We start from the raw sequence: 13,237 nt of genomic DNA on the forward strand, positions 1-13,237 counted from the left end.
CCACCATGCTTGGGCCCCACGCCAGCCCCCACCTAACCGTCTGCTCCCATTCCCCCACCCTCCCTCCAGGGCCCCGTCCACCTCCCGGATCAGTTTCTGCAGCTTCCCTCTGCCTTCAGCCATGGCTGTGGGGCAGGTGACAGATTCCATCTGCAGACTGACTTCTGCCTCCTCAGGGACCTTGCTCAACCACCTCCTTCAAGGCATAAGACATTAGCAGGAATCTGCTGCTGGGACTCTGCCCAAAGGGCAAGGGCTGGGACAGGTGGAGTGGGCCAGACTGGGTGAGTTCCAGCACTCCTGATAGGGACAGGCTCAAGCAGCCCCAGGGGAGCCTGTCAGACTGACGGTGCAAGCTGACCAGGGGCTGGCCTGGCTCCCACCCCAGAGTCAAGCACCGAGTATTTAACTGTCATCCATTTCCCAGTCTGAGTTTGACCGAGGCACAGATCAAATGAATCCATGATGGCAAACTGTTCCTCTCAATGGACCAGATTCCACTGGCAAACACTCTGCTGCCTTTGGCGGCAGTCCTCCCATTACCACTTTTGAACCCTCCTGGGTTCTGGGGCCTATGGATTGGCTCGACACCCCACAGGAGGCACTGATCAAGCTTCACATGCGTCATCTCCGTAATTCCGTGCTGCCAGGAAACTGAGGTCTCAAGGTGATAAGCCACCTGCGCCCAGTGACCTGCAGGAAGTGCAGACCCACAGACCCGACACTGCCCCTCCAGTCCCTAAACCTGGCCTCAAAACCCCTTCCCAGAGATCACTGTGTCCACCCCTCATTAGGCTCCTGAAAAGACCCCGCAGCTTCCAGGTGAGAGGTCAGTGCTGAGGCAGGGCAGATTGTCCTCAGCCAGGCCAGCACTAGCCCTCCCTCAAGGCCATACTTGCAGGGCAAAGCAAGAGAACACAGAAGCCTGGGCAGTGAACTACTGGGTGCCCTGCGGGATGGGTGGCCAGTGGGACTCTGGGTGGCCCTCAACAGCAGGCCGCCAGGCCAAGGGGGGCTTTGGGCTGCAGGTCAGACCTTCTTCCTACTCTGGTACTTGGGAGGGGCTGCTACTAAGGCGCTGGCCCCAGGGTTCTCCTCTGGAATTCTGCCTGAAAGGCCCTTCACAGTCCCTCACTTGCAACATCCAGGAAAAATTCTATTGAGTGTTGGCTTTCTCCTCCCCCTCCAATGGGCCCTCGAGCCTTAAAGAAAGGGCTCCTCACCAGAGCCTCAGGGGCCTGGGGTCCAGTTGGGAAAGAGCAGCTTCCTTAGGCTTCCTACTACCTGCCTCTGACTGTACCTAGAGGCCTCCTGGCCTCCCTGGGTGCCCCTTGGCAGGAAGTAGCTCCCTGTCACTGCTTTCCCTGAGTGAAGGGCAAAAGGGCCTGCCTCCGGAGCCAGGCAGGCTTCCTGGGTTTGCTTACTATGAGACCTGACCCACTGGAGGCAGGCACCTCCATTTCCTCCTTTGTAAAATGATAATAATAATAGCCTCTAGGACTGAGTCATTTCACACAGGGGCCTAGACCATGCTTTGCATATTGCACTGCTTGATGAATGTTAGCTGTTATTTACTGGACTGTGAAATGCTTCTGTTTCACTACTGTGGGCCCTTTTGAGGCCCTACTGTAAGCTCAGTGATGGGACCTCAACATGGAACAAGGCTAGGACAGACATTACCTGTTAGAGGATCCTGGAAGTCACCTGGATGGAACACCACCGCCCCAGACCCACCTGGGCCAAGAACGTCCCTGTGAGTTCTCTGCCTTTGTGCAGCCCACCCCCTAGGAGCCCCTGGGTGTGGCATACACAAACAGATTAATAAAGGCTTAGGGACAAAAAAGGTTTTGAGTGAAATACTTGTTGAGGGATGAAAAGGAAGGTTGGGCCGGCAGACGGGCCTTTCCTTGGTGGTGAGGAGGGGCTTCCAGAGGCGAGAAGGACCCCAGAGATGGAGAGGGCTATTGTCCGGGGACACAGAGAAGGTTTCAGGGCTGCGCTGCGGCCTGGGCCGGGGTCCCCACTCAGGCGGGCCGGGGTCCCCACTCAGGCAGCCCGGCCTCCCCCTGACCTCTGCTCGGGGTTCTGCTCTCCCAGCCCCAGTCTCTCTCCTCCGTAGACCCAGCCTTAGGTAGCTAGGTGCGGGGGGTGGGGGGGGCTGGGGGGGCGGGGGGCAGGGGAGAGGGCAGAGGGAAACAGAGGCGGGGAAAGGAAGCCCTGTCTGCCTCTGCCTCACCCACCCAGAAAAAGTCCGGACGGGGCCGGAGGGAAATGGCTGGGCCCCGCGCGCCTGGGGAGGTTGGAGGTGGGTGGGGTCCCGGTCCGCAAGAGTCCAGAGGGGCCGGCGACCCCAGGGACGCCCCGCGGGGGAAACCGCGTCCCTGGGGGCGTGAGTGACCCTCGTGGGCTCCGAAGTCCTGACTCGGCCACTCACGCTCGGGCCGAGTGATCCTGGGCGGCTCCGGGCGCTCCCGGGGCTCGGGCGCCATCCCCGGGAAATGGGTAATTGCCGCCCTGCGCGGGGCTGAGGGCTCGGCGCGCGGCCGCGGGGACGGAGGGCCGGGGGCGCCGAAGGGGTTAAGGTACCTGGGCCGCCGCCTACCCTCCCGGCCCCTCCTCCGGCCGCGGGGAAAAGGAAAGCCTCGGTGGGGGCGCGGCCCGGCCTCCGCCCATGCCCGCCCCCGTCCCGGTCCCCGTCCCGGTCCAGGTCCCCGCCCGCCGTCCCCGAGCCGCGGCGCCCAGAGCTGCGATCCGCGCGCCCCGCTCCGCCGCCGCCGCCCTGGACCGGGCCGCCATGTCGCTGTGGTGAGTGGGGCCGTCGGGCCGGGGGACCCGGGCTGGGGGCGCGGGGAGGCATGCCGCGCTGGGTGTCCCGGGCTGGCCTCACTTTCCCGGGCACAGATGGGCTGGCACGGCGGTGGCCGGAGATGCCCGGCTGTGCGCGACGCCTGGACCGGCCGGTCGGCGACCGGGGACCGCGGGGCCCGTGCGCTCAGTCCTCCCCGGCGGCCCCTCTGCTCCCTTACGCCCGGGCACCGAGGCACGCACATCCCACTCCCGCGCCCGGGGAGTTAGCGACGCAAGGTCTCGCCGGCAGCTGGGTCCCGTCCCCCATTCCGAGGGCCTCCTGCGTCCTGGGCGACCCCCGTCCTCTACCCTCAACCCCCGAGTGGCTCTCCTTCCTCCCGGGGAGCTCGTGCCTCCCGCCTGCCCACCTCTCCCCTTCTCCTCTCCTCCCGTTGGGGGCTTTTTTCCCACAAATGAAGTGGGGCGGTGCAAGTGGAACCAGCCTGGCGTGGAGGGGGATGACCCCCTCCGTACTTCCTCCAGTCCGGCCTCCCGAACTGGGGTGTGGAGGGCTTCGCTGAAACCACCAGGGCAGGAAAGCCGGCCCCGGAGCACTCCGCTCCCACCCCCTGGGAGGATCCGGTCTTGGGTCACACCCCTGTCCCAGCACCTGAGAGGATCCAGTCTTCCTCCAGGAAATCTTGGGACCCCATGGGAAACTGCCGCTCCATGGGGCTCAGCCTTCACTCGCCCTGGGTGCCTGCACCTTTAATCAGCCGGTCCTGAGGCCACCCCAGGCGTCTCCACCTGGTCCCACTCTCACCACTTTGCAGTCTGTCTCTCCCATATCTCCCCTCTTGGCACTCAGGGCCATCTCCCTGCTGGGCTGGCCCTGTGAGGCCACACTTTTCTGGCCTGCCCCCCACCCCGGAGCCCCTAGCTCCTATGTCTCCACAGGAGAGAACATGGCAGGTGGCCTGGCCACCCCCAGAGTGTGAGCTGACGAGAAAGGGTCCTGGCATCCTAGGGCTCAGGGTCCAGAGACTCAGGGCCCTGGCCCTGGCTCTGCGAGCACTCCTGGAAAAAAAAAAATCTGATTTCTGCTTCCGAAAGGGGTGTGGTGAGGTTAACTTGGCATGAGGGACCCTGGAGAGTGGGGATACAGCTGCGCCCTTCCCAAGGCAGCAGAGCTGGGGGACTTCACCTCTCCTAGTGGGGGTATGGGGGCAGTGGGCATGCTAGCAGATGCTCGCCCCATTTTCAGGCCTCTGTCGACCGTGAGAGCTGTTCTTTTTTGTTGGGTCACATGGATGCCTGAGGACGGGGAAGGGACAGGCTTCTTCAGGTCCCAAGTTAGAGCCGGCTCCCCAATGTCCCCCATACTTTTTGAGCAGGTATACTCTCTGAGGGTTCACCAGGCTTGCACAAAGCAAAGGGGGTGCCTGGGGGAGAGGTGGCGAGCAGGGCAGAGGTCATCCTCGGGGAATCACAGCATTCCCCTGACTCCATACCCACTGTGTGCCCGGCACTAGTGCTAGTGGAGCTAGCACTCCAACTGCATGTTATCCTCATTTCGGAAAAGAAGAAATCATGGCTCGGAGAGGTTAAGGGAGACCCACTGGACCTCTCCATTCAGCTTGTAAGTAGCAGGACCAAAATCTGAATCCTAGCAACCTGACTCCACAGTGTTTGTACTTGAGCTCTGTGCTGTGTGGCCCCCCTGGTCCTGGAGGAGGGAGGTCAGGATGAGAGAGGAAGCAGGACCCTCCTCTGACCGCTCAGGGGCCCAGGGACTTGAGTCTGTGCCCAGGGTCCACTTGCCCATCTGGGACTGCACCTCTGTACAAGGGGACTGACTCATCCTTTCTTCTCTCCTCTGTACCATCCTCTCCCCACCTCACCGCCCCCACCCCAGGAAGAGAACCATCTACAAGAGTGTGTGCCTGTCGCTGGCCCTGCTCGTGGCTGTAACAGTATTCCAGCGCAGTCTGACCCCCAGCCAGTTTCTGCAGGAGCCCCTGCTACCCACCCTCGGGTTACAGAAGGCCCAGAAACCGAGCGGACACCTGGTGAACCCTGACAGCTTCTGGAAGAACCCGAAGGATGCGGTCACCCTCACACCCATGGTTTCACGGGGGCCCCAGGCCTGGGATGTGACCACCACTAACTGCTCAGCCAATGTAAACTTGACCCACCAGCCCTGGTTCCAGGGCCTGGAGCCACACTTCCAGCAGTTTCTGTTCTATCGCCACTGCCGATACTTCCCCATGCTGCTGAACCATCCAGAGAAGTGCAGCGGCGACGTCTATCTGCTGGTGGTTGTCAAGTCCGTCATCACACAGCACGACCGCCGCGAGGCCATCCGCCAGACCTGGGGCCGCGAGCAGGAGTCGGCGGGCCGGGGCCGGGGCGCCGTGCACACCCTCTTCCTGCTGGGTACAGCCTCCAAGCAGGAGGAGCGGGCCCACTACCAGCAGCTGCTGGCCTACGAGGACCGCATCTACGGGGACATCCTGCAGTGGGACTTTCTTGACAGCTTCTTCAACCTGACCCTCAAGGAGATCCACTTCCTCAAGTGGCTTGACATCTACTGCCCCCACGTACACTTCATCTTCAAGGGCGACGATGACGTCTTCGTCAACCCCACCAACCTGCTGGAATTTCTGGCTGACCGGCGGCCCCAGGAAGACCTGTTTGTGGGTGACGTCCTGCAGCACGCTCGGCCCATCCGCAGAAAGGATAACAAATACTACATCCCCGGGGTCCTGTACAGCCAGGCCAGCTACCCGCCGTACGCAGGCGGAGGGGGCTTCCTTATGGCCGGGGGCCTGGCCCGGCGCCTGCACCACGCTTGTGACACCCTGGAGCTTTACCCCATCGACGACGTCTTCCTGGGCATGTGCCTGGAGGTGCTGGGCGTGCGGCCCACGGCCCACGAGGGCTTCAAGACGTTCGGCATCTCGCGGAACCGCAACAGCCGCATGAACAAGGAGCCCTGCTTCTTCCGCTCCATGCTCGTCGTGCACAAGCTGCTGCCCACTGAGCTGCTTGCCATGTGGGGTCTGGTGCACGGCAACCTCACCTGCTCCCGCAAGCTCCAGGTGCTCTGACAGTGGGCGGGCCGCCAGGGTAGACCAGGGCGTGTGCCCTCGAGCCCCGGAAGGCATGAGGCTGCAAGTGCGAGGCCAGGGCACAGCCTTTGGTCCCCGCGGGGGAGGTGGAGGGGTGGGCCTTACGTGTCCCCAGGTGTGGTGGGGTGCAGGTAGCCGGAGCTGAGGCCCGGGAACATTTGGAACTGCCCAGACTGGAGACGGTTCTCTGGGGAGCAAGGCCACTGGCCCCTGGCAGCCCTCCTAACCTGGGTCTGTGGCCTGGCTCCCTCCTGACCTGGTGGGAGGCCCTGGTGGCCTCTGAAGGAACCCTGTGCTCAGGTACCTGGGCTAGACCTGCCCCTGGATGGGTCTGCGGCTGCCCTCTCACCTTCATGGAGAAGATTCTCCTTCTCCTGTGAAATGCCTCAGTCTCCCCACGGGCCTAAGCAGCCCTTTCAGGAGAAGCTCAGCCCTGTGCAGGCTCACAGGCCCTCTCACGCCCCTGGGTCTCCTGGAGACTGAGCCTCAGAAGGCCCTCGGCACACCCCCGCCCCTGACCTACCTGGGGTTTGGCTGCCCAGTCTCTACTCCCAGTTGGCTTCACTCCTGGCTGCGTCCCATGACGCTCCATCCGGCTCCCGTCTGTCTGGAAGCATGACCGGCCACTCTGACTACCTCAGCGATCCTCAGAACCTCTGGATGGGCTGCAGCCCCACCTCACCCCCTGACGCAGGGCCGAAGAGCAGTGCTCCGGCCCCGGCAGTCACGGTGACGCCCACCGGCCCAAGCCGAGGGCCCTCCTGCAGCCCCGTGAGGCCTGGTTCCCCAGCCGGAAACCAGCCGGTTTGACCCTGGAAGTGGACATGCCTTTATTAATGTGAAGTTCTATTTATGAAGAATTTGGAGGGAGAAGGTGCCAGGCCTCGGGAGAAGGTGGTGTTCTTCCCTCCCCTTCCCTCATTTCAGCAAGACACGACCTGCCTCGGCCACTCTTCCCCCCACAGCCACAACCCCGCCCCGGCACCCCCGTGCCCGTCCCAGCCCCGCTCCAGAACCCTGCCCGACCTGCACGCCTACTTCTGCAGGGCCTAAGCAGACCAGCATTCGCCCCTGTGAAGGGATGGCGTGGCCCTCGTGGGCCGCCCCACTCAGGTTCAGGGGTCCTTGGGGGTGGCTGCAGAAGGATGCCACCTCGGATCAGGGTCGAGTCACCTGGGAAAAGATTGAGGGATCGACTCTATTTTCTCAATAAAAGGGGACTGATTTTTTTTCTGGTGTGAAAGTTCCTGTGGCCATCTCCGTCGGAGGGCCTGTCTGGGGCCAAGGTTGCTGGAGATTTCTGAAGACACAGCTCGTTCCTTGTTCTTGGCTGGTGGGTACACAAGGACCCTTTGAAGGACCTTAGAGGGAGCTGAGTGCCAGGATGAAAGCAGAGTCAAGAAAGACGCCCCCTGGGTGGGGAGCGGGGTGCAAGAGAGACCTGCCGCCCACAGAGTGTTCCCAGCGAGCGCCAGGCCAGAGCCGCCCGAGGCCGGCGTTGCAGCGAGTGGGGTTGGGTCGGGGGCGTGCAGGGGCTGGTGGGCTTCCTGACGTTCCTTCAGCCAGCCTGGAGCCTTGGTAAGGTTGACAAGCGGCACTGAAACAGTGGCCCTGTGGGGGCCGGTGTGAGCGGGACCGCACTGTGCAGGGAACCTCGGCCTGCGTACTTCCAGGCTGGCACTGGGGCTGTAGTGGGCAAGCCAGCAGCTCCCTGCCTGCGCCCAGTGGGTCACATGCCCCGAGAGGGTCACTTACTTATTAATGTCCACGCTAGGACTCTCCTCCAGGTGAGTGAGAGGAATGGCTAGATCCTAACGTAACGCACCATCTTAGAATGTTAAGAATTTCACGATGGCACAGCAGAGTTAAACCGGGCACAGTGGCCTTCTGAGGCGGAGCCTTGTGACTGTACAGGTCACTAGCCCTCTTTGTCCATCACTCACCCTCTGAAGCCAGGGGCTGCAGAAAGCAGGGAGGGGCTCTGGGGTCTCTGCCTTCCCAGAGCTCAGTCCAGCAAGGCCGAGAGCCATGGAAGGGACATCCAGGAGACAGAGGTGGAAGGGCCACTGGACCCAAGGCCCAGGTGGGGGTCCAGAGGCGGCCTTTGTGTTCAGCTGCCCCCTGAAGGATGCTGGGCAGATGGAGGGGAGACGGGTGGGTGCATGCGGAAGCAGATAGGAGCTCCTCCACAGTGGGGGGCGCTGAGGTGGGTGAGGCTGGAGGTGGCGGAGCAGGGCTGCGAGAGGGGAAAGCTGCCTGGGATCTCAGGTCTTCTGGGTTGCAGGAGGGTGTTCAGATTCCATCCTGAGAGAGAGGGACGAGGAGCGGGGCGGGCCCTGGCGGCACACCCCTTCCTCTGGGCTCGCTCCTTCTCCAGCTGAGCCGCATGCACAGGGAGATCTCAGTGGGAGCAGCAAGTTCCCAGCATGGGAACTTCCTCAGGCTCTGCCCCATGGGGACCCTTGTTCCTGACCCCATTTGAAACCTCAGGGGCCCAGGCTGGGCTGGCAGAGAGGGCTGGGAAAGGGGTGGGGCGCCCGCGTTAGCACAGCAGAAGGAAGGGAGGAAGGGCGGGGAGCCCACCTGAAGGGGCTGGTGTAACAGGACCCCCAGCACAGGGCGGGGAGCACCTGCATCTTGAAGGAGGAGCGGGCGCTTGCCTGTGGTGGAAGGGGAAGGAAGGACAGTCCAGGCCGGGGACACGTGCAGCAGCCCAGAAGTGCAAAAAAGTGGGGCATCGGGGCGGCCAGCTGCCCCAGGCGGGCAGTGTTGGAGATGGGAGGAGCTGGGTGGGGTGTCCTGGTGTTGCACCCCACAATATCTTTCTTCAGTCTTTAGCCGAAAATGGTATTTACGGTGGTAGCTTGGGCCATTTCGGAGAGTTTTCCTGGGTATCCTCCATGCATATAAGAGGTATGCATGTTACTAAACTTCTGTTTGTTTTTCTCCTGTTAATCTGTCTTTTATTATAGGGAGGAGTGTCCGCCAACAACCTAGAAGGGTAGAGGGAAAATTATCTTTCCTCCCTACAAAATCCTACCTCTCCCTTTTGGAGCCCACTCACTCCTAAATCGTCTGGACCCTCAAGGACATCCTTAGTCCAAAGTGTGCTCCCTGGAAAGTCTGAGCCACCTTCTTCAGCTGCTGCCTCTCCCCCGACACGGTGACACGGCGGAACACGGTCTCCCGCACCCCAGTCCTGTGGACTCTCAGGCGCTATCTTCCTGGCAGAGGCTGTAGCGGGGCGCACGCTTCAGACACAGAGTGATTCTCTTAATCACCTTCGCTAGCGCTGCCATCCTTCCCCAAAGAGCAGAAGAAGCAAGCTAGGGGCGCTGGGTCCCGAGACTCCCAGTCGGTTACACAGTCTCCTGGGGAGCCCCACAAACGCACTCAGCTTCTCTTTGTCCCTGGGAAGCAACTTTCCAAGCCTTCCCTGACAGCAAATTTTAGTCAATCCTCAATCAGATCCTGGGGAACAGGGAGGGGTGGGGGGAGGTGAGTCTCAAACCCTTTCCTCCCCAAGGGCCCTGAGCTTCAAATGCAAGACGCTTCCCCTCCTCCCCAGCCACCAGCCCTGCATTCCTAGGGGCCTTGGGAAGAGGTAGCTTTGTCAGGCCACAGAAGGTCCGGTCTGCTCTCCGCCGGGCAGTGGGTGCTCTCTTTGCCACATTTACATAACTAAAGAGACCACTCAAAGAAACCTCCCCTTAACAAAGAAAGCCTGTTCTGAGGTGACTTACTCTGTCCACCTAAGCTAAGAAGCAGGGAGGGAAGCTTCTGGAACCCTGTTATATACGATGGTCAAGTGAAGAAATGGAGGCTCCCAAGAGTAGGGTCCCACAGGTATCGTGTGACAGGGCACTACTTGAACTCAGGTCTCTGCACCTAACCTCTCACCCACTAACTTCCATGTGTATTAGTGGGGTTTTGCCCAAAAGCCCCAAAAGTAGAAAACTGTGATGTCCCATGAGTGATTGGAAATTGGGTATTTTGGGTTTGGGGGAGCCCAGCAGTATTAGCACTGTAAGAAGTCTTTTTTCCAGGTAGTTTTTTAAAATATTGTGAAGAAAAACTTTTCTGTTTCAGCGAAACACTATGCATTGTTTAAAGCACAACCCCCAGTCTGTCTGCTTCTAGCCCAGTTCATGGTCTTGGAGCTATTCTGCACCTTTTTTTAAAATCACAGGAAGTGGGGGAGGGATAAATTGGGAGTTTGGGATTAACATATACACACTACTATATATAAAATAGATAAACAACAAGGACAGCACAGGGAAGTATATTCAATTTCTTGTAATAACCTATAATGGAAAAGAATCTGAAAAAGAATATATGTATATATAGACACACACAAAAAACTAAATCACTTTGCTGTACACCTGAAACTAACACAACTTTGTAAATCAACTATACTTTAACTTTAGATTTTTTTAAATAAAAATTTTTAAGAAATACATTGTAAATATAATAATAAAAAAATCGCAGGAAGCGAGAGCTTCCATCAACTTCTCTCCCCCCTACGGAAAAACCAGTTTTGCCTCCGTTTGCAATTCAATTCCTTCGCTCCATATAAATTTGTGCTTTTTGACAAGTCTGCTGTGAACCAGTTATAGCATCCGCTTGCCCTCTTATGAATAAAATAAATCTTTACCTCGCGTTCATTTTTATACCTGTAGGAGTTAGGAGTTTCTTTTTCTGAAAAGTATCTTTTACATTTGCTTCTATATTAAAACGAATACAGACACATTATGGAGTAGAATGCAATTTTTGCGTATATTTCTGATACAAAACTTGCATCTCGGAATAAATTTTACACCTTCCAGGTGAGCCTGGAGCTCAATCCTTTCCGGAGGGGCTCAGCCCCGCTGCTCATCTGAAAAGCAACCCCCCCGCCCTCCCCGCCCCCGGGAGCTTTGGGAAAACGCTTGCGTCCAGGCCCCAACCCAGGCGGGTTACATCCGAACCTCGGGGGCGGGCGCTAGTCTAGGTGTTTTAAACAGTTGCCCAGGTGACTCCGGCGGGCGCCCGGGCGGGGATTACCTGACCCTGCAGAGCCGCAGGTGACCGATCAGGAATCTCCTCGCGCTTTTTTTTTCTCTGGTGCCGAATCTAACAGGAATGCCCGGAATTCCTGCTCCCGCCCCAGGCTGGACAAAGGGTGCGGGCGTCGGAGGGCGGTCAGCCCAACCCGCGACCCAGAGGCCATCGCTGAACCACCTAGGCTTTAGTGGGGACAATCGCGCTTTGCTGTCGGAGGTGGGGGAGGCAGGGGTGGGTGGTGGCGGAATCCACCAGATCCCGGGGACCTGGTTAGGAGGTGGGGAGCGCGGCACCTCCCGGTGAGACCTACCTGCTGGCCCGTGACGCGGCCGTAGAGGGGCGAGGGGCGCACGGCTGCAGGCAGACCCCCCTGCGCCGGCTCCGCAGCAGCGGGCCGTGGGCGGGGCCCTGCGAAGATCCAGGGCGCGGGGCGGGGCTGGAGGGCTGGAGGCGTCCGCGGGGCCAGAGCGATGCCAGGAGAGGGCGGGGAGCGCCCCCAGCCGACCACGTTGGACATCGTGACGGTGAGGGGAGGGATGATTAGAGCTGTTCCGTGAAATCTGTAACTTGGAATACTTGTAGCCCAAGTTATCCGCGGTACCTAAGGGCATGTGTGCCTCAAAAATGCCAGAAATCTCCACGCCAGACTGTACAATAGGAATTGTTTCCTTGTAGTGGGATTCCAGGGGGTTTATCCTTTTCTTTTAGCTTATCTGTATAAAGAAGGCTTTCTACCCTGAGCATTTATCACTTAGTTGAGGGGTAAAGTTTAGGAGATACACGTAGGCCAATATTCGGACAGACACGGTGGCCTTGGAGGGAGGGAGATGGCTTTGAGGCCTCAGGACCACCTCAGGGGCTTCTTCCAGGGGAAGGAGGAATGATTCTTGTTTTACCCACCAAGGAGATGAGTGCAGCCTCTTGACAGAAATCGCCTTGGCCAGCCCACCCTCAGAGGCCTTCTGAGGTCAGAAGGAAGACCTTAGATATCTGGCAACAGTTTGCTGTCCTTGTAATTGTTTACTACCTAAGCTCTCCTAGACAACTGATACAATAATCCATATGCTATTAAAGCTGATGTATAGGGCTTCCCTGGTGGCACAGTGGTTGAGAATCTGCCTGCTAATGCAGGGGACACGGGTTCGGGCCCTGGTCTGGAAAGATCCCACATGCCGCGGAGCAACTAGGCCCGTGAGCCACAACTACTGAGCCTGCGCATCTGGAGCCTGTGCTCCACACCAAGAGAGGCCGGCCACGATAGTGAGAGGCCCGCGCACCGCGATGAAGAGTGGCCCCTGCTTGCCGCAGCTAGAGAAAGCCCTAGCACAGAAACGAAGACCCAACATAGCAATCAATCAATAAATCAATAAATCAATAAATCTTTTAAAAAATAAATTAATTAATTAAAAAAGCTGATGTATAGCCAGCCTTGCTTAGGATAAGTTTGATTGCAAATGACATAAAATTCAGCTCAAGCTGGTTGAAACTTCTTTTTTTTTTTTTAATTTATTTATTTGGCTGCTTCAGGTCTTGGTTGCGGCACGCGGGATCCTCATTGCTGTGTGTGGGATCTTCCTTGTGGCATGTGGGATCTTTTCAGTTGCGGCATGCATATGGGATCTAGTTCCCCGACCAGAGATCGAACCCAGGACCCCTGCATTGTGAGTGTGGAGGCTTAGCCACCGGACCACCAGGGAAGTCTCAAGCTGGTTGAAACTTTAAAAGCAATTTGCTGGCTCACATGAGTGAAAGGCCAAGGGCAGCCACCCTCAAGGTTGGTCTGATTCAGCTGCTCATCCAGGATAAAGACACAGGGCAGCCTCCCCACTTGCCAGATCTGCACTCAGGTTGCAAAAGCTGCATGTTGACCACCATACTGAACCCACGCAAATGGTCTGGAAAACTTTAAGGCAGGTCTGGAAACAGCTGACCATCCACCATTGCTGCCTGCAGTTAGCTGAAACCAGCTGCTGGTTGAAAGGCCAGACTCAAATCAGGCAGCCCAGCACATCCAGACCTAGTCAAACATTTCTTACTAGATTTGTTTTATGTAATTTGAACCTATGTTCTTTGGCACTTAAAAAATAGGGAGTTACTGATAAAAATGTGTCTTTTATAATGAAGCCTTATGAGCCATTGTGAATCACAGTACGCTCAGCGTCCCCCAGTGATGTCCTACCTGCTCCCAGGAACCTTCACATTTGTTGAGGTATCATTCTTATAACTACAGTGCATTATATGTCACAGTTGACCTTAAAATACGGAGATTATCTGGG

General features: G+C 58.2%; 1 protein-coding gene and 1 long non-coding RNA gene across 2 annotated transcripts; both read left to right on the forward strand.

Annotated features, from left to right (window-relative positions):
* The first annotated feature begins 2,483 nt into the window (after positions 1–2,483).
* On the forward strand, positions 2,484–7,147 carry B3GNT7 (UDP-GlcNAc:betaGal beta-1,3-N-acetylglucosaminyltransferase 7). Its single transcript, XM_059928931.1, has 2 exons — positions 2,484–2,805; positions 4,703–7,147. Exons 1-2 carry the CDS (start codon positions 2,672–2,674, stop codon positions 5,895–5,897), a joined length of 1,329 nt encoding a protein of 442 aa, XP_059784914.1. The 5' UTR covers positions 2,484–2,671; the 3' UTR covers positions 5,898–7,147.
* Positions 7,148–7,503: 356 nt separating this feature from the next.
* LOC132369299 (uncharacterized) lies at positions 7,504–10,430 on the forward strand. The gene is made up of 2 exons (XR_009504327.1): positions 7,504–8,001; positions 8,891–10,430. It is a non-coding gene; the product is annotated as an uncharacterized LOC132369299 (long non-coding RNA).
* The last annotated feature ends 2,807 nt before the right edge of the window (positions 10,431–13,237 follow it).

This window comes from Balaenoptera ricei, chromosome 7 (genome assembly GCF_028023285.1).
Source record: "Balaenoptera ricei isolate mBalRic1 chromosome 7, mBalRic1.hap2, whole genome shotgun sequence".
NCBI lineage: Eukaryota > Metazoa > Chordata > Mammalia > Artiodactyla > Balaenopteridae > Balaenoptera > Balaenoptera ricei.

Bases quoted from the DNA above. Each gene is read 5' to 3' on its own strand.
- B3GNT7 (XM_059928931.1), top strand. From the start codon at position 2,672: ATGCCCGCCCCCGTCCCGGTCCCCGTCCCGGTCCAGGTCCCCGCCCGC. The intron at 2,806-4,702 runs GTGAGTGGGGCC...CCCCCACCCCAG, and splicing joins CGGGCCGCCATGTCGCTGTG to GAAGAGAACCATCTACAAGA.